Source organism: Neofelis nebulosa, chromosome 10 (assembly GCF_028018385.1).
Source record: "Neofelis nebulosa isolate mNeoNeb1 chromosome 10, mNeoNeb1.pri, whole genome shotgun sequence".
Taxonomy (NCBI): domain Eukaryota; kingdom Metazoa; phylum Chordata; class Mammalia; order Carnivora; family Felidae; genus Neofelis; species Neofelis nebulosa.
In genome coordinates, this window is record NC_080791.1 from 110137299 (window position 1) to 110158081 (window position 20783).

The window sequence follows — 20783 nt, forward strand, 5'->3', positions numbered from 1 at the left end:
TCAAATCTTTAAGCATGGGCCCTGGGCCTAAGTATGCGCCAGAGCTCCTTAAGTGATACTAATATGTGGCTGGGGTGGACAACCATTGTTTTATATGCATTCTCTTGTTTACATCTTTTAAGATAGCCCTGTGAAGTTGGGTCTACCCTGTTACTTCATTCTTTAAAGGGCATTGGTGCTGGTACTTTGTCGATTTTTCCAAAGGTGTCAGCTATATCATGACTGCCACCTGGCTGACAATGATTGTAAGATACAGTTAATTGTGAGAAGCAGCTCAATTTTAGAAATATTCAAATGTGAAAAAAATATGCATCATAAGATCAGTAAAATTAAGGTATCCTCTCCATGCTGATAAACGAAGCATTTACTATATGTCAAGCTTTTATCTAAACACATTATTTAACAAGTAATTCATTTAATCCTCACCACACCCTTATAGGAGTATTTATGCGCACTGTACAGTTGAGAACAGAGTCACAGAGACTAGGCTACAGTCTCTGAACCCAAGCAATCATAATTACTATGCCCCACTATCAAGATGAGGTCTGGCACCATTCTGAATAGTGTGGTCAGTTCCTTTAGCAGAGAGGCATGAGATGCTCAAGAAAATAAATGTGTCGGGAAAGATACATATAGAAGTCTGCAGACCCCAGATTGACGCAGACTCTTGGGAATCTCCTCGTGGAATCTAACTTTGATCAAGTAACCAAGAGTGAAGGTGACCGGTCTCCTAGTGGCTAGGAGTGGGGCTGAATGACTCGGTTTTTCTCCCCGATGGGCCGATGTGTTTACAAATGGGTAAAACTTCCAGGTTCTTCCCAACCATGTGGCTGTTATTGTTTGATAAAGGAGCCTTAAGAAACAGGCTTTTTTTTTTTTTTTTTTTTTTTTAATGAGACAGATTTTTAACATCTCTGTCTTCCTCTAGATGGATGGAGAGGGGTTGCTTAATGAGGAATTGCCAAATTGCTGGGAGTGTCCAAAGTGCTACCAGGAGGACAACTCAGAGAAAGCCCAGGTAAGGAAGCTTTATCCAGACTGCACCGGAGAAGAAAAGAAACGTCCAGCTTAGGGGATGGCTAGAGTCTGTTTGCCTTTGCGTCTTTGTTTGCATGGTTTTTCTGATCATGGAGATGATTTTGTATTTTGTTTGATAACTTTTTTTCCCCCCTCTTCGGTTAATTATTTGTTTTTCTTTTGTTTGAGTTTTTGTGTTACTGAATATTGTTCCACTTGGGGTCTGCAAATTGCTGAGGTCCTCTTACACTCTGAGACCCTAGAAAAAGGGGCAGCATAGCTAGGCTGTGTGAGGAGGGCAGTGAGGTGAGCACGGTTGCTCCTGAGGAATGAAACTAGAGGGAAGGCAGTGACCTGAGGCAGCTAGTAAATACAGTGGTGTGCCGGAGTTTCCAGTTAAGCGGGCTCACATTTTTGTCCTCTTCACCTTTATGGCCCTACAGAAAACCCTACCCTTATCCCCTACACAGGCAGCCCCTCCCTGCAAGGGGACCAGTGCCATGACCTTGGCCCTGAGTAGCTGACATTGCTGGCCTGATGGGCAATACCAAAGGGCCAAGAGGACTCTGGTTGATCAGGCCAGGAGGAATAAGACCTGTTGAGGGCACAGACAGAGGAGGCAGCTGGCCTAGTGGCAGCCATCCAGGCCCAGTGGTCTCCTCCAGGCGCATTGCACAGGAGTAGGGACAAGTTTCCTGGTCTGTCTGTTTCTTCCCACTTGGGTACTGAGGTGACTGAATTTTCATTCTATATATCTTTGAAGGGCAGGGATTTCTAGAGTGGACTAGTGCTGAAGTTCTCCTTATCCCAAGTTCTTAAACTAGGGGTTCTTAAACATTTTCTCTTCACTGACGACAGTGAAGGCAGTAGTGGTGGTGTTTGCCTGCCTGCCACAGCAGGTAGGGGGACAGATGCCTCATTTTATCTCTTTTAAGTTTATTTATTTTGAGAGAGAGGGAGAGAGCACATGTGTGCACACAAGTTGGAGAGGGGCAGGGGGTGGGGGGGAGGGAGAGAATCCCAAGCAGACTCCGTGCTGTGAACACAGAGCCTGACGCAGGGCCCGAACCCACGAACCATGAGATCATGACCTGAACCGAAACCAAGAGTCAGATGCTTAACTGACTGAGCCACCCAGGTGCCCCAGGTGGCTGTATGTTAGTATTGCCTTCTTGCATTGTAAAAGCCAGCACCCACAAGGTAGTCATTCTCTTCCAACCACAGTGCCCTATGAATGTAGAGGAAAGGGCGCAGGCTTGTTGCTGAGGGACAGAAACCGTCTCCTTGAGGAAAGTGTGAACCACTGCTCACTGATCCCTAGTGGAACACTGGTGCAGCCTCATCACGGCGGCGTCATGGTGGCCCCAGAGGGAGACAAGCGGCGTAGGATGAGGTCGTGGACCTTTATGGAATGTCAGCTTCACTGGACCAAAATTCCTCTTTTTCATCCAGAGTAGATTCCTTTGGAGCAGTGTGGTTCCTCAGAGGTTCTCATTCTCTGCTTTATATTCCATGCAGTTGGTCTCTAAGGATAGGGTAGGGTGCTGAGTGGAAGAAGCAGCCTGGTGGAGTCCAGCTCAGACACCAGTGGAGCTAAAAGTGGTGTTTACTTCTGTCAGATTCTGCGTTCTAGTTTAAATGGTGTATGTAGACTGCTTTTCTTCTACCACAGGCATCTCTCTTCTATCAAAAGCATCTCCTGGGTGAAGGAGTTAAATTAGAGATAGAACTAAAAACGGTCCGATTGCATAGGGGTAAAGTTGTGGCCTCTTTAAAGCGTATCTTTATCCAGGGAATTATAATCCAGAAATTGGGGCAAGAGATGAATAAGGTGGGCTGTGGAATCGTGCAGCCCAAATTTGGATCTCACTCCTCTATACTTGAACACAAACCTTTTTGTCACAGGTAGATTTCCCAAGTGACCTATTTTAAGGGTTTTGTTCTGTAATCAGCTTTCTCAGCACAGACTTGAGCTCGGTTGCTGATCCAGGCAGATTGCAGACTAGACTCTGAGGAGGTGACCACCCTGTAGCATGCAGGTACCCCTTTCCCCATAGACGAGCGGCGATCTGTCTTTTCTCTAGTCTCCTGAGAGCAGTAGTGAGGCTCACCCCGTAAATGTAGAGGGTTTTGGAGAAAGCACTGATGTGGCTTTTGGGGGACCTGTTTTGCAGAAGCGGAAAATGGAAGAGAGTGATGAAGAATCCGTGCAAGCCAAAGTCCTGCGGCCCCTGCGGAGCTGCGACGAGCCCCTCACGCCCCCGCCTCACTCACCCACTTCTATGCTACAGCTCATCCATGACCCGGTTTCCCCTCGGGGTATGGTGACTCGGTCATCCCCTGGGGCTGGCCCCAGCGACCACCACAGTGCCAGCCGGGATGAGCGCTTCAAACGGCGGCAGTTGCTGCGGCTGCAGGCCACAGAGCGCACCATGGTACGGGAAAAGGAGAACAATCCCAGCGGCAAAAAGGAGCTGTCTGAAGTTGAGAAAGCCAAGATCCGGGGATCGTACCTCACTGTCACGCTACAGAGGCCCACCAAAGAGCTCCACGGGACATCCATTGTGCCCAAGCTGCAGGCCATCACGGCCTCCTCTGCCAACCTTCGCCACTCCCCCCGCGTGCTAGTACAGCACTGCCCAGCCCGAACCCCCCAGCGTGGGGATGAGGAGGGGCTGGGGGGAGAGGAGGAGGAAGAGGAGGAGGAGGAGGAGGAGGAAGATGACAGTGCAGAGGAGGGGGGTGCAGCCAGGCTGAATGGCCGGGGCAGTTGGGCTCAGGATGGAGACGAAAGCTGGATGCAGCGGGAGGTCTGGATGTCTGTCTTCCGCTACCTCAGCCGCAGAGAACTTTGTGAATGTATGCGAGTGTGCAAGACGTGGTATAAATGGTGAGCAGGGATACAGGGATCAGGAATAGGGGTATGGGAGCAGGTGGCAGGTTTTCCATAAGAGAACTGCATGCGTCCTGGCATCTGGAGGCTTGCTGGGTCTTAAAGGATTGAATCCACTCTGTCTGTTCCCTAGACAGTGGGTCCTGTTATATCTGTGGCCAGTCGTGCCTATAGGTGTGGCCCTTCAGGGGAATGTGGCCCTTTGCTTCCTCTCCCTGCTCCGACCTTTCCCATCTCTCTTTTTACTGAACATACGAAACTGATCTGGGGGATGGATTTATATAGTTTGTGCTGAAACTTCAGTCCACGGAGCTGCGACAGTTTTCCCCCTCAAGTAAGCTGCACTCATCACCCATCTGTTGAGAGCCTGTGATGATGTGATAGTCACTGTTATTGGTGACACACATGACTGCTTTTAAGCCCCTGCCTCAATTACCTCTCCATCTAATGAAAGGGGTGGACGTGCTTTTCAAAAAATTTGAATGTTTCCACAGTTTTCCAGTTGTTTGTTCTTATCCCAATAAGACCTACCATTTCTTCTCAAAAGGGTGATGCCTGGACCACTGGCATTACCTGGGGTCATGTTAGAAACGCAGATTCTCAGGGTCCGTTTCAATATGGCCTGAGTCAGAGCTTTGGGGGTGGAGCCAAGCAAACTGTTTTTAACACTTTTTCCAGGGGCTTCTGGTACACTGCTCTATCATAAGCAGCTTGTTTCTGCCATAGAAGTCTTATGTGCCACTGGTGAAATATTTTCAGTCTTTAAATAAAGACCTCATTCTTTACAAACACTAGTTTTATTTCCCAAATCTGAATTAATATGTGATCTACCCAAATTCTCCTAATATTTTCTCTTTGTAGAGCTAGTGGGCCTGCCTGGCTCTATTCCTCAGTTTCCAGGCTGAGCCACATAAGACTGCCATTATGTGCTGTCTCCCCTTCCCCTGCCAACCAGACTCTGAGCTGGGCTGGGAGGCAGGGGCTGTAAAATATTAAACAGAAGCCTGCATGTTGCAGTGCTATTTGTGGCCTGTGGACTGTAGATTGCAGTGGAAAGGCAGGCCTTTCGCTTTCAGTTCTGGTCTGGACTGGACCAGAGAATATAAAGATAGCCCTGAGGCAGAAACGCAAGATGGGAAGAAGACTCTCCAGGCCTGATAATAAAGAGCCTCTTTCTGCCTGATACAGTAGTGGGCTCTTTCTAGAGCTTAAAGGAGGACTGACTGTAGATATGCTGAGGAACGCCTGCATCTCAGGCAGCTGGGTATGACTGACAAAGGAGAGAATGAAGGCAAGCCTAAGGCTTCAGGCAGCAGGAAGTCAATTTTTTAAATAATTCCTTATGTACACTTTGGGGAGCCATACCATTTTAATGCACATGAGAGAGTATAATATACTGTTTGTCATGTGTTCCTAACCACTGCGCTGTATTCCCAGCCCTTCCAAAGTAAATCAGTGAACTGGTCAAGTTGCCTACTACTTAACCTGTAGGGCTGCCATAGAGGACAGGCCCTTTTGTCTGAGGATTAAAAAAACAAAAACAAAAAAAAACCCAGCAGGGCATGATCCTTGTCTGCTTATAGAAGAACCTGGGGAGGGTGACACTCCAGGTGCTCTGTGTTTTCTAGAAGCCTGCAGTACCCTTTGATGGGAGCTCCTCTGACAAGGAGTATCACATTGACGGCTAGTGTTCTCTCCTTCTGTCACAGGTGCTGCGACAAGAGACTTTGGACAAAAATTGACTTGAGTAGGTGTAAGGCTATTGTACCCCAGGCCCTCAGTGGCATCATCAAGAGGCAACCAGTTAGCCTGGACCTCAGTTGGACCAACATCTCCAAAAAACAACTGACGTGGCTCGTCAATAGACTGCCAGGTGAGCAGGCAGGGAAAGCTGAGTTGCAGGCAGTGCTTAAAACTGCTTTAGGGCAATTCAGGGCAACAGTCCCATTCCATTGTTGTCTTTCTGCTTAACAAGGGATTCACCCAGGGCCACCTTAACTGCCAGTCCCCAGGCGGCACCCCAGACTAGCTGGACTAGCCAATCATTGCCCCGGACAATGAAGAGAATGGGTCTTCTCAACACAACCACTGAAGAGATTTGAGTAAGATGTTGCCATGATCAGCCCCTTAGAATGCTTTGTTCCCCTCAGCATTTTGAGGTCTTGGGAAGACAGTGTCTCGCATACTACATTGCTCCTGTAGGAACTAAGTAATTGGTTTTACCACCAAAGCTAGAAGATGTCATATAGGAGACCATAGGAATTTTTGAACTGGATTTCTAGACTGAGAATCCATTTTACCGTGGTCACATCAGCTCGTCGTTGAGGCTTTGGATGTGCTGATAGAGTATACGATTGCATGTCTGTTTCTTCCCGCTGCAGGACTGAAAGACCTCCTCCTAGCGGGCTGTTCCTGGTCTGCAGTCTCTGCCCTCAGCACCTCCAGCTGCCCCCTTCTCAGGACCCTTGATCTTCGGTGGGCAGTGGGAATCAAGGACCCTCAAATTCGGGACTTGCTGACTCCACCGGCTGATAAACCAGGTGTGCTCTGGGCCTGACTTCTCTGTGGTCACCTGAGGGTAGCTTTGTCTTTCGACAGACTTTGTCCTCAGAAACTAAAAAAGTGTTACAAATGATGCTGTGGATGAGTGCAAATGGAGAACAGAGCAATGGACTCAAGGTTAGCTATTTACAGCCAGTTACCTGCCTGCAGATAAAGGAGGGACTACTCCGTCTCAGGGGTATTGGAGTTTGGGGCCCAGAGAGTATAATCCTGAGGAAGGCCGGGAAGGCTTCATGGTTGAGGTGGAACCCTGAAAGCTGTTTGCATTATGGTCTAAAAAAGTGTGGGAGTGTGGAAAGGGGTGGAGCATTCCACACATACCCTTTTGCTCTATAAGTGAGGCATAATCTAGCAGCTGGGAAGAAAGAAAACGTGTCTGGTTTCCTAGAAACTGCCCCCACACACTGCTCACTACAGGCAGGGCTGGGTGTGGGCAGTTCGCTCAACCGCTGCAAGAAGGCCTGGCCAGGAAGGAGCTGAAGCTGCCTGAGGCTTTGGAGCTGGACCAGAGTTAAGAGTTTTGACCTAGGTTCTTTTCTGTGCAGGTCAGGACAATCGCAGCAAGCTCCGGAACATGACTGACTTCCGGCTGGCAGGCCTTGACATCACGGACGCCACACTTCGCCTCATCATTCGCCACATGCCCCTCCTTTCTCGACTCGACCTCAGTCACTGCAGCCACCTGACAGATCAGTCCTCCAATCTGCTCACCGCTGTCGGGTCTTCCACTCGCTACTCTCTCACAGAGCTCAACATGGCAGGTATGCTGCTGTGATGTTTCATGACAGACGGTACCCCGTGCCTCCTGGAGGGCCCAGCCCTCCCTGGAACTTGACCAGTAAAACAATGAACTTGGGTCTGTTGACCGAACTGTGTTAACTCGTTTCCTCACACCTGAACAAGGACATTGATTTCTCGCTCTCTGTTTTAACTGATGGGGGTGGAGGCCCAAGTAGTTGTCAGATGCCTAAGGTCATGGCCAACTGCCAGCCACAGCCTGGTCAGCTTTGCAGTGCAGGGAGTGAGGCATCGGGGGGCACTTCCCGTCTCTGAGCCAGGTAGTTATAAGATACAGAGGGCTTTTGCTGAGCATTTTAAAGGAAAGAGCTGGGGAATCGAGCGGCAGAGTCAGGCGCCTGTGGCAGTATGTACCCAGCATCGTCCTCGTTGTCACTTTCCCCACAGGTTGCAATAAATTGACAGACCAGACCCTGATCTACCTACGGCGCATCGCCAATGTCACCTTGATTGACCTTCGAGGATGTAAGCAGATCACTCGAAAAGCCTGCGAGCACTTCATCTCAGACTTGTCCATCAACAGTCTCTACTGCCTGTCTGACGAGAAGCTGATACAGAAGATCAGCTAAAACACACACAGCCCAGACTGAACAGGAAACCGATCTTCCCCTGACTCCCCAGCCAGGAGAGCCTCTCTCCCCGACCCTGCACGGGCTCTGAGGCCAGCGTCACACTCCCTCTCTGCTCTCCTGTCCCTTGAGCCCTTTCCCTACAGGCTGGGCAGAGAGGGTGGTAGACACCAGGCTTACCTGCCTGCTCCTCTCCCTCCTAAGGAGAAGGAGTAGCAAGCAAATTGATCCGAATCCGAGGGGAAAGCACAGGCTCTGTGCTGTCAAGGTGCCTGCTCGCTTGCTCGCCTGCCCGCCCGCCCGCTCACTCACCGGCCAGGAGGCCAGGCTCTCAGTTTGGGGTGTCTGTGCAGCCGTCATCTGTGCTGGGCCCTGGGGCCCTTCTCCCCATCCGTGGTCCCCAGCCGTGCCTGGTTCTGAGCAAATTTCCAGGGAAGAAAGCGGCCCTGTCTCCATGGCCAGGTTCTCCTTGTGGTGTCCAGTGCGTGTCTCTCCTCTACCACACTCTCCCCGCGTATGCAGGAGGGGCCGGCAGCAGCCCCGGGAAGGCTAGACCCGTGCCGATCATACTGGTGCTGTTGAGGTGTCTAAAACCTCTCATCCGTGTCCACGCTCTCCCCCTCCCTGTAGCTTGATCCTGTCCGATGCTCGTGGTGGTTCACGTAATGAGGTTACCCCACCCCAGACTTGCCCGCTAGTCTCTACGAGGTCCTTGTTGCACTTATTGGGGTTGAAGCTCTTCAGAGGAGCCGGAACTGTGTACCCCAGGGACACCCCCATTTTATTGCTTCCTAGGCAGATTCTGAGACAGGCACCATCTCCTTGTTCCCCTCCCTCGTTAGCCTCCCACTGCCCTTTCCACATGTTCCTCCTTCCTGCCTGGACAGGACTTTCCCAGGATGCGTGTCCTCAGAGGGAGCAGCCGATATCCCCCGGCTGGGGAGAGCAGAGAGCTGGGCTCGGTCCCACCTGCCTCCCAGCAGGCTCTGGGTCTCCAGTGGGTGTAGCCCCCAGAGCCCAGGCCTGTGTTTAGCCCCAGTGGCTCACTGATCTGGCACCTTGTCGGGGGGAGGGGGGTCCTGCTTTGAAGCCAGTCACCTGCCCTCTGCCTGCAGCCGTGGAAGGGGGTGTGCATGTGCCTCTGTGTGTGTGGCTGAGTGTATTACACGTGTGTGTGGAGGGAGGGAGGGAGGGGAGCATGGTGTCTCCCACCCCACCGCCCTGTGTTGAGCCCCATCAGCTGCCCCCTTTTACTTTGCATTGAACGGCCTGTCCAAAGATCCTCTCTCTAGGGCAGCAGAGAGCTTTTTGCACTTTAAAAAAAAAAAAAGGAAAGAAAGGTCGGAATTTCTTTTGGGTCAATATTTAAGTGTGTGAGGAGATGCTCAATAGCAGCAGCCTGTGGCAAGAGCTTATAAAGGACGGATGCGGATTTGCACTCTGCTCCCCACCTGTGAGGATAGCGATAGCACAACCTTGCCCCGCCTTCTCGTCCTCCGGCCCCTCCCTTCCTGGCCCCTTTCCTGCAGCCCAGCCTCAGGCTCGCCTCCTCCCAAAACCCTCCGGGGGGAGGAAACCCTACAGGGGAGGGGGAGGGGACGGAGCCCAGGCCCCGGGGGTCTGAAACGTGAGCCACCTTGAGGAGAGACGCCAACTGCACACTCGCCACTTCCAAAGCAATAGAGGCAGAGGGGCCCCCTCTTTGCCACCTAGCCCAGCTTTGACCCTGGCATTGACTGGCCTCCTGAGAGAAAACTGGGTCCTGGTAAGGGGTGGCATTGTGTCTGTTTCTTCCAATCTGCTGATTTCTCTTGGCTGCTCCTTAAAAGCAGCAGTCTGCTCCCACGACCCTCTGCCCCTTCCATCGGTCTCCAGGCCCCAGTAACCTGGGGCTGAAACTTTGAGGAAATGCCAGTGACTTATTCCAGAGTGCCTCAGTTAGGGGAACTTCTCTGTAAAGAACCCTGGGTATTGAGCAAAAACCTTATTAATATTATTGTTAATGACCTATAATTGGAAGCTTCCTGCCTTTTTTTGGTTGCTCCTGTGGAAAGTACTGAAAAGATTGTTTTGTTTTGTTGTCTTTTTATAAAAGGGGAGGTGGAGAGACCCCCTCAGAGCAGGGATTGTGCCGGGAGAGTGCCTCTGACTTTGGGACATTTCATCCACAGAAATTTCCAAGCTGATGGTTTGGGTTTTTTGGGGTTTTGGTTTTAATTTTGGTTTGTTTTTGGTTTGGAAAAACAAGCATTTTTACCGTGCACGTAAATTGGTCAGCAGGAAAGGGGAGCCCAGGAGTGGCAGCAGTTGGACCTATGCCCTTGCCGGGTTTCCTTTATCTCTGGGACTGGAAGGGGGGAAACGGTTTTTAGAGGTGAGGGTTGGTCCGTGTGGAGGACAGAAATGTCTCTGGGGACAGAGGATCCCGGGAGTCCCATCGCATTTCCTGCAATCTGCTCTGAGATGTGGCCTTGCCAGGAGAGCCTGCCCTCCTCAGACCGCAGGGCCAGACACCCCGCCTCCATCTTTCCGAGCACCGGGGCGAAAAACCACAAAGGAAAGGAAGAAAATTTATATATATATAATATAAAATCACTTGGTGATTAAAAAAATAACTGCTCCATAAATAAAACTCCTAAAGTCACTATGTTTAAAGGGTTTGGTTGTGTTTTTTTGTTTTTCGGAGAAATATTGTAAATATATATTTTTTGTTGCTGATTTAGAGTCAATCTCCAATGTTGTGCTAAAAAATTTAAATTAAATGTAAGCATTAAGGGGGCAAGTCCTGCTATCTCATTTGACACATGGGGGTTATTTTGGGCCAGGGAAGGAGGGAACCTAGTTGGACTTTTGTTTTCTAAACTAAACGTTCTCCACTATTGGTTTTAGAAAGAGCAAGGACCTCTTTCCTCTGACACGTGGGAATGGGAGATATTTGTGTAATAAAATTTTTAAAAGACAAAAAAAGAAATAGACTCCGATGGGAAATATTTTGATTTGGGTTTGGGGGGTTGTTTTTTTTGGTTTTTTTTGGGGGGGGTTGTTTTGCTTTTTTAATAAAAAGGTTTTAAAAACAAAAACAAAAACAAAACCTTTTCTGCCTTGGCGTGTGTGTGCGTGAAAGAGAAGGTCGTGCAGGCTCTGGTGCTGGAGGCCAAGGTTGCCTGCTTCATTCCTCTGAGCAGAAGCAGCAGAACTGCTATGCGCCTGTAGTACTTGCCTTTTTCTTTTTTTTCTTCTGTGACAGCATTACTTGCTTCTAGAAACACCATGATACTTTACTTCATCAAGGTGAACTTTCTGATGGATGTGAAAATGTTAAGTGTGATTACCTGATCCCCTGCAGTCCCCCTTCCTCTCCCACGGTGCTGTCCTGAGAAGGCCTGGGGATTTCTAATCTTGCCATCTCTGGAGATTCGAGGCCAACCTCCATCCACTAAAGCTGCAGAACAGGCCCTTCGACACTGCCTGCTCAAGGTCACCGAGCAAGGTCTGGGCCAGACAGGCTCCAGTCAGCATTTGTCCCACTGCATCCTGCTCCTTCTCACCACTTGGCTTGTTGAGTACGAGCTCGCAGCCTTTAGCCAGTGTGCCAGGTGCTGCCAGCCGACTGCCTCCTCGCCCCGATTGTGGCATCTCAGGAGAGCTGAACCCCCATCTGGGAAGTCCTTCCTCCCACCACTATCTTCAAGGGAGTGGGGAGTCCCTGCCCATCCTATTCCCAAGCTGACAGTTAATGACCATCTACAATTCTGCACATTCTAGAAAAGGACAGGGTCTTGGACAAGGAGCTGATTTCATGTCGGTTTCCTGAGGACGGATATGGATGTGGCCATGTTTGGATGTTGCCAGAGCCGGGGGAGGAACGGTGTCAGTTTTGCGTCCTAGCCATCTCAGAAACCCATCTGCCTCTCGCTTATCTCATCTCTGCCACCCTACTCAAAGCCACCATTGTCTGGAACCTTGACCACAGCATGAGGCTCCCAGCCTCCACTCCAACCCCTGTCCTCCATGTTGCAGCCAGAACATTTTCCTTAAAAGACCGATTTGACTACTTTGATTAAAACCCATTTAGTGTGTTTCTCAGGATAAAGGCCTCAGTTTCCTCACTCAACATTTGCCCTTCCTTCTCCTCTCCACCCATACCTAACTATTCAGTCCACCCTCCTTGGGCCTTTGCCGTTCCCTCAGCTGGTGCACCTGCCTCAGTTTATCTGCTACTTCCTCTGGGAAGCCACCGTCCCTCCTGTTCAAGACTGGGTCATGTGCTCCCACAGTACCCTACTAGCTTTGGGGATGCAGAGGTCATCTCCCCAGCTAGCCGGGAAGCTCCACGAGGACAGAGAGGAGTCTGCGTTGCTCACATCGTCCACGGTGGCTGGTGCAGAGCTTGGCACCTAATAGGTGACGTTCCCAAGAGCTCGGATCCCCAGAGGCCCATCCCTCCCCGGTGCAGTCCATCCGTTGCCATGTTCTCGAACTTCACTTTTTCCATCACCTCATACATCTTTACCCTTCTTTCACGTGCTAATGCCACTAGCCTCTTTGGGGGGGAGGGGGGGTGGCTCTATCCAATATAGCCCGCATTCATCTATGAATTAATCTTCCTCAGATGCACACAAAAAACTTATGTAATCCTCCAGGGTCATATCTAAACTCAGTAAACTCATCCTGCTACTGGCATCTGTAAAATGGGAAGCACCATGGTTGGCACACGGTAGGTGCTTCTAACAGACCTTGAACGACAACTTGTGTTTAAAATGTTCTACCCTCTGGGCGCCTGGATGGCTCAGTCAGTTAAGCTTCCAACTCTTGGTTTCCCCTCAGGTCACGATCTCGTGGTTCATGGGGTGGAGCCCCACATCAGGGTCTGCTGACAGCATGGAACCTGCTGAGGATTCTGTCTCCCTCTCTCTCTGCCCCTCCCCTGCTCGCTCGTTCTCCGTCCCAAAAGAATAAACGTTAAAAAAAAAAAAAAAAAAAAGATGTGCTACCCTCACTGCAACTATGAAAATCTTCCTTCGAACATCTCTTCTTCCAGAAGCCCTTCCCATTTCCCCTCCAATCAAAAAGGATTAACCTGGACATTCTGTGCCTTTGGCAGGCAACAAGAGTGTAGTAAAAACAGCTGGCACCTAGTGGGCCTTACTATGTGTTGGCCGCTGTTCTAAGCGCTCACATGTAGTTACTCCTATAATCCTCACAGCAAGCGTACCATTATTATCGTCATTTTATTTTTTTTTTAATTTATTTGAGAGAAGAGAGGGCATGCGTGTGTGCACGTGCGCACACTCGAGAGGAGGAGTGGGGGGGGGTGGGGGGGCAGAGAGAGAGGGAGAGAGAGAGTCCCAAGCAGGCTCGGCAGTGTCAGCACAGAGCCCCACGTGGGGCTCAGTCTCAGCAACCGTGAGGTCATGAGCTGAGCTGAAATCAAGAGTCGGACGCTTAAACAACTGAGCCGGGTACCCAGGCACCCCTATCCTCATTTTAAAGGTGAGCAACTGGGTTATGGATATTGAACAACTTAGCTGAAGTGTCTTGGCTAATAAAACCAACCTTAAGACTAGCCCCTGAGTCAGTCCTATCCACCTAGTTCCCTAGCCTCTCTGCGTACACATGATGCCATTTCATTCTCACACCCCAGCCCAGGGGACAGGTGTCCTCATTCTATACATGACAAAGCCAAAACTCAAGAGGTGAAGTGAGGGCCCTGGGGTCAGCAGCAAAGCTGGGATGTATGTGAGCACTGGGCCAGAGACTACTGCCTTTGCTGCAGCTCTCCCGTGCCCCTCTGAGCATCCACCCTTCTCCCGTGGCTCCTCGAACTCCTTGGGTGGGGGGGGAGGGGACGGGGGTTAGCCTTAAGTAGCTCAACACACCCTCATCTGTACCAGGAATGGTGGGATAAGGGCATTTACTGAGCGTAATGAAAGGTGGGTGTATGGGAGGGGGAGGCAGGACTGACCCCATGGGTAAGTGACCTACACTGTCACAGGGCCCTGTACTCAGGACCCCCACACTTGGTTCCTCAGTTTAATGTTCTGCCATTGCCATCTTGAATTCTTTTTATAATGTTTATTTTTGAGAGAGAGAGAGAGAGAGAGAGAGAGAGAGAGAGAGAGGATCTGAAGCAGGCTACTCGCTCACAGCGCAGGGCTCGAGCTCACAAACCCTGAGATCATGACCCAAGCTGAAGTTGGACACTTAACAGACTGAGCCACCCAGGCGTCCCTTTTTTTTAAAACCTTGAAATCTTTTGTTTTCGAGAGAGAGAGAGAGAGAGAGAGAGAGAGAGAGAGAGAGAGAGAGAGAGAATGAACAGGGGAGGAGCAGAGAGAGAGGGAGACACAGAATCCGAAGCAGACTTCAGGCTCTAGGCTGTCAGCACAGAGCCCGACACGGGGCTCCAACCCATGACCCGTGAGATCACGACCTGAGCCAAAATTGGACGCTTAACCGACTGAGCGTCCCTTTTTCTTTCTTCCTTCCTTCCTTTCGTTACTTTCTTCTTTCTTTCTTTCTCTTTCACTCTCCCTTTTTCATTCTTTCTCCCTTTCTTTCTCTTTCTCTCTCCCTTTTTCCTTCCTTCCTTCTTTCTTCCTTCCTTTCTTTCTATCTTGAAATCTTAATAATTTTTAAACAAGGGGCCCCGCATTTCATTTGCACTATAGGTACAGGTATATAGCTAGTCAGGGGGCGGAGGAGGAGGAACAATCCTAGCTCTCCTCCTCCCTCCCAGGCCAGTTCTGTGCTAAGTGCCATTGGGGAGGCAACAGAGTAGGCCTGGCAGTTGCTGGCTGGGGAGACCCGTCCTACCTCCACCTTTCCAAGTACCCAGGCCTGGAAGGAAAAGCTCAGAGCTGACACCCTAGTGGGCAGGAAAGTGAGAGCAGGCACCTGAGTTTGCTCTCAGCCTAGTGCTGTGACCCAGTTTCTGCCTCTGCCAAATACCCATTCCAGAGAGTTACAGCGGACAGGAAGGTCCAGCTGCCGTCCCCCCCAGAGTGTGTCACGAGAGTGCGAAGATGGCAAAACAGAAGGAACAGAAGCAGAAAGAGACACAGAGGGAAAACACCCCCAAATGATCCAGAAAAGGAAAGGCAGAGAAAGAGGGAGAGAAAGGGAAAGGGAAGAAAAGAAATGAGAGAAAAGAGGCCACAGAGGCTGCCTAGAGGGAGATCCAAGGGAGGTCCAAATACTCCACATGTGACAATGACCACTCAGCAAGCCATTTCCCCGAGCGCACCACTGCACGCACTGCATCTTCGTTAATCCTCAAAGCAATCCCGTGAGGTCAGGCTGGGAGGGCAAGGCTCAGAGACGTTAAGTAACTGGCCTGGGGCACCCAGCCAGGGCACTACGAGGTGACACTAGCATTCGACCCCAAGTCTTTTCCACACACATCCTCCCTTTCCCGGACACTGCAAGTCCCGCTGGCCACAGCGTGGAGATGACGGGGGTCAGCGTGGCCGCGCCTCGGACACTTACACGCGGGCCAGACGCGTCCAGGGACAAACGCGCTCGGCGCGATCACGGCGTGCTTCAGCGCCAGGAGGAGCAGGGGACGCCGGCGCGCACGCGCGCTAGAGAAGGACGGGTGCGCGGCGCCGCCGAGGCCGGGGAGGGGCGGGGCCACAGGGCGGGGCCACAGGGCGGGTGGGGCGGGGCCACAGGCCGGGGCAGGGTGCGGCGGGGTGCGGCGGGGTGGGGCGGGACGGGGCCACTGGCCGAGGCCAAATCCGGGCTAAGGCTCTGAGGCGGAAAAGGAGGCTGGGCAGGGGCAGTGCGAGACTGTATGACCTTCCCGAGGGTTCCACGGAGAGGCGCTGCTCGGGAAAGCGGGTCGCGCGGAGCCAGCTGTCTGGAAGCCCGGCCCCGGATTGTGAGCCGGTGCCTAGGGGCCAAGGGGCCACGAAGGGCCTTAGACGGTGCGGGAGGAAGCATAGGACCTGCGTCCTGGAGATGTGGAGCCTCCCATATAAGAGAGCCCTTTCCTTCCTCAGGGTCTTCGTACTTCCTGTTCCACATAACTGAAAAGCTCTTTTCCCTGCCCCGAACGAAGCTGTTTTCCTTCCATCCTTGTGGCTCCAGCAAAAACGCCCTTCCTCAGAAGTTTCCCTGACTACCTAAGAAGCCTTCTGGCTTTTATAATAATTTGTCACCCGCTAAATGAGATCATCTGGGCTCTATCGACAGTGCCCTGCACACAGTGAGAACCCAGTAAATGTCAGTGGTTATTATTCTGTGTAATTTGCCTGTAAGGTCATTGTTTGTCTCTCCCTAGGTTGGATACTCAAGGTCAAGTACCAGTGCCTAGTATGTAGCAGGAGCTCAATAAATATTGTTGGCTGAGTGAGTGAATGAAGCGAACTCCTGGCATCCCAGCCAGAGCCTGGCACTGTCTAAGCTCTGGACATCAGAGAGGTAGCCGTCCCTGTTAGGCAGGAGTTTCTCCTGGTCAATCCCGACACTCCTGGTGAGGTCAGGGAGGCCCCAAGTTTATCCTCCCGGATCTTCAAAGCCTAGGAGGCCCCAGCAAGAAGGAACTTGCACTCCTGGGTCTTGGCACATGTCAGTCCTCACCCCAACCTCACTCATGCTCACATGTACACAAGCTCATGACTTTCCCCATCTCTCCCCTGCCCTCCCTGACGCTCTTCCAACCCTTCCCCTGTCTTCTTCTGAGCACCCCACCTCCTTACATTGTAGCTCTCACCAGCTTAATTGGAGGTATACATTTAGAGAGTCTTCGCTACTGGACTGGGCCACCACTGAATCTTGTCTCTCCTTGTGACTCTAACTTTGTGCCACACACCATGCTAGGTGTGAGGAATGAACAGTGACCACAACGAACCACCCAGGGAGACCCCTCTGAGAACCTCTCAACCACAAGATACAGGGGTGAGCAGGAGCCTTCTTTGTCAGAAAGGAGGGAAAGGGCACTTCAGGCAAGGGGAATTCTGAAGTCAAAACCCCAGAGGTGGAAATGAACTTAGCGTGGTGTAGCGACAGAGGGAAGACCAGACCGACCAGAGACCAAGAGGCAAGGGGAAGGGAAATGGAATAGAGTGAGAGAGGCAGGCTGGGGCAAGACGGTGTAGGTCTTACAGGCCCTGGAGGGTGGGGGTGTCTATTCTTAGTACAGAAGCAGTCACAGGAGGTGGGGTTGGATTTAGGCCTAGAAGAGGGGCAGGAAGCCCAGTGAGGAGGCCGGTGCAGGTGTCAGCACCAGGCAGGAGGTGGTGGGACTTGGATGAGACTTAGCGGGGTGCAGTGGAAGGACTCAGGGTATACTTCGGAGACAGACACGCCAGGTAGTCAACAGGACAGGCCTCATGACAGCATGAGGATACATGGGGGCGGGGGCAGGCAAGGGAAGAGAGGAATCAAGGATGACTCCCAAGTGTTTGGAAGAAGGAGGAACCACAATTGGGATGGGTAGGTGGGAGGGGAGCAGGTTGGACGGGCTGGGTGGTGGGGGTGGGGTGGGGAGCAGGAGCTCCGTGTGGGATGCTTTAAGTTTGCAATACCCATTAGTCATCTGGGAGAGATGCCATGTGATGGTGTCGTCTGTGGGTCTGCCAGCTGGGCAGAGATGGGGTTCCGCTTCTCCTTCACCCCCAGCATCCCAGCTGGAGGTTGCCATGGTCTGGGCACCGGGCAAAGGCTTAAGAGAAAGAATGACTGGGGTGCCTGGGTGGCTCAGTCAGTCAAGCATCTGACTCTTGATTTTCAGCTCAAGTCATGAGATTGAGTACCACATCGGTCTCTGCACTGACAACACGGAGCCTGCTTGGGATTCTCTCTCTGTCCCTCTGTCTGTCTGTCTGTCTGTCTCAAAATAAATAAATAAATATTAAAAAAAAAAAAGAGAAATTTAAAAAAGGACGAAAAGAACAAATTTACAATCAACCTTCCCTCAACCACTAGAGGGCAGCATCACCCCCCAAACCTGCCTCCCCAGGGCCAGGACGCACCTCAACCTCTTCCCACCCAGGGCTCCAGAAGCTGCTTTCTGGGGTTTCAGGATTTAGTGAGGGCTGCCCTGGAGGCTGGCTTTCTCTCAAAGGACCCCGGCTTCAGGCCTGCTGGGGATGTGGGTTGAGCCTGAGCAGGGGTAGCGTAGGGTTTTCAGCCGGGGAGGAGAAGGTAGGGCCACCTCCTGGAGCAGGTGGCTGGCCTTTCAGAACCCACAGGGATTCTAGTCTGACAAGTTCATCAGAAAGAACTGATGTATGTATGTATTTTTAAAAGTAACTTCTACATCCACCATGGGGCTTGAACATACAACCCGGAGATCAAGAGTGGCAGGGTGCCTGTGTGGCTCAGTCGGTTAAGCATCTGACTTCAGCTCAGGTTGTGATATCACCATTTGTGAGTTCAAGCCCCGCATCCAGCTCTCTTCTGTCAGCATGGAGCCCACTTTGGATCCTCTGTCCTCCTTTCTGTGCCTCCCCCACTGCTCTCTCTCTCTCTCTCCAAAATAAACATTAAAAAAGGGGGGGCTCGGGGCGCCTGGGTGGCGCAGTCGGTTAAGCGGCCGACTTCAGCCAGGTCACGATCTCGCGGTCTGTGAGTTCGAGCCCTGCGTCGGGCTCTGTGCTGACAGCTCGGAGCCTGGAGCCTGTTTCCAAATCTGTGTCTCCCTTTCTCTCTGCCCCTCCCCCGTTCATGCTCTGTGTCTCTATGTCCCAAAAAATAAATAAAAAACGTTGAAAAAAAAAATTATAAAAAAAAAAAGGGGGGGGCTGCAACTGAGCCATGTAGCTGCCCCCCCAGGAAGAATTTTTAAAATAGGGGCTGGGGGCCCCCCGGGTGGCTCAGTCAGTTGAGCATCCAACTCTTGATTTTGGCTCAGGTCATGATCTCACAGTTCATGAGCCGAGCCCCACATCAGGCTCGCTGCTGTCAGCACAGAATCCACTTCAGATCCTCTGCCCCCCCCCTCAAAAAATAAACACTAAAGTAAAACTAAACTAAACTAAACTAAAATAGGGACTGTTCCAGAAAACCCAGGCCAGTGTGTGGCTGTAGTCAGTCCTGGAGAGTTGAAGAGTCGGGTGGGGTAGGAGGAGGGGAGGCCAGAGGCCTCCTGTGAGGCATCCTTGTGTGTCTCTGGCCCTGTTCTGCCCCCAAACTCTATATGCCACGTTGGGCTGAGGAGCTCATTCATTCAGTCCCTCATTCATTGATCGAACAGACTATGCCCTTCTGTGTCAGGTCCTGTGGTGGGCCCTGGGGCAAAAGATGAACTGGGAGCATCAGTTACACTTGGAGACTGTATGTACAGTTGTTTTTTCTTTTTTGCGTCAGCATATCCAACATCAGGATGCCTTTTCCAATTGATACAAACATTTAATAAAGCTTCACCCTCCCACCCCCTTCAAAAACTTGATACATTTTGCAATTGATGATGTTTTCAAATCAAGGAAATAGGTGCTAAGAACACAATTGGAGATGTACACAGTTTGGGGTCAGGGAGGCTGGAGGAGGTGGGTCTTTTCTTTTTTTCTTTTTTTTTTTTTAACGTTTATTTATTTTTGAGACAGAGAGAGACAGAGCATGAATGGGGGAGGGTCAGAGAGAGGGAGACACAGAATTGAAACAGGCTCCGGGCTGTCAGCACAGGGGCCCGACGCGGGGCTCGAACTCACGGACCGCGAGATCGTGACCTGAGCCGAAGTCGGCGCTCAACCGACTGAGCCACCCAGGCGGCCCATGGGTCTTTTCTTAAAAGGATGCGCAGGAGTCGGCCAGGGAAGAAGGCTTAAGGAACTTGCTCACCTGATCTGCTTTGAGTAGAGGTGGGGGGGGGGGTTGCCTAGAGCACCCAACCCCCATCCGCCACTCTCAGCAGATCCTAAAGTCCTTAGTAACTCCATCAGGTCTAGATTTGGGAGAGGCGTCTCTGGTCAGGGCCTGCATCAGGGTAGCAGCCATGGGGATCCCGAGAAGGGGACAAGTTTAAGAAGATTCTCAGGCCAGGGGCGCCTGGGTGGCTCAGTCGGTGAAGCATCCAACTTCGGCTCAGGTCATGATCTCATGGTTCTTGGGTTCAAGCTCCGCGTCGGGCTCTGTGCCGACAGCTCAGAGCCTGGAGCCTGCTTCCGATTCTGTGTCTCCCTCTCTCTCTGCTCCTCCCCCACTCATGCTCTGTCTCTCTCTCTCAAAAATAAATAAATATTTAAAAAATGTAAAAGAAGAAGAAGAAGAAGAAGAAGAAGAAGAAGAAGAAGAAGAAGGTGATTCTCAGGCCAGACAAGAGAGTGTGGCGAGAGATTCGGCCAGGGGACGAGGGAGTTGTTGAGGATGATACCTGGAGTTCTGACTCGGGGACCTGGGTGGATGGTAGTGTTGCCCACTGAGAAGGGACCTTGCTATTCCTGATGTGCTCTGGTGCTGATCTCAGACAGTAGCCTAAGAAATGCACAGAGAGGGGCTGAGGGGGCTCTGCTTTGCCAGAGGGTTCTGGTTACTGGCCTGAGGTTCATAAACTGGCATGAGGCAGGCTTGAGTCCCATGTGCCTGGGGACTAGGAAGGGATCTTGTCACCTTGGAAAACAGAGAGAGGCTCTATAGAGATAGAGGGCGCTGCTTTGAGACACAGGGACCTTCCTTCCCCACCCTGAGTGTTCTCAGTACAGTGAATTTCCCTTACCAGGCACCACTGAGACTCCTGTGTCCTCCTAGGCCGAGAGAGGTTTGATCCCACGTTGTAGAATCATGATGATTCCATTAGATCCCATAGATGGGATGGGGTGCAGGCCAAGCACAAGTTGGTCCAGGAAGGGTGGAGGTTGGTGCAGGGTCCTTTATCCTCAGTGGAAATCCTTGGTCAAGAGTTGGGTCTAGAACAGAAGGGGTGGGGACTGGAGCTAGCATAGACCTGGAGCCTGACTGCACTTGTCAAGTCCCAAGTTCATGGTGACCTGTTAAGTGTTCTA

General features: G+C 51.4%; 1 protein-coding gene across 1 annotated transcript in view; it reads left to right on the forward strand.

The window, feature by feature from the left end:
• KDM2A (lysine demethylase 2A) overlaps window positions 1-10621 on the forward strand; it is an 85067-nt gene extending 74446 nt beyond the window's left edge. Inside the window, 6 exon segments of the mRNA XM_058689797.1 lie at window positions 929-1018; window positions 3192-3907; window positions 5620-5783; window positions 6292-6450; window positions 7018-7233; window positions 7658-10621. Coding sequence (XP_058545780.1) covers window positions 929-1018; window positions 3192-3907; window positions 5620-5783; window positions 6292-6450; window positions 7018-7233; window positions 7658-7839 — 1527 coding nt within the window. The 3' untranslated portion in view covers window positions 7840-10621.
• Window positions 10622-20783: the final 10162 nt, after the last annotated feature.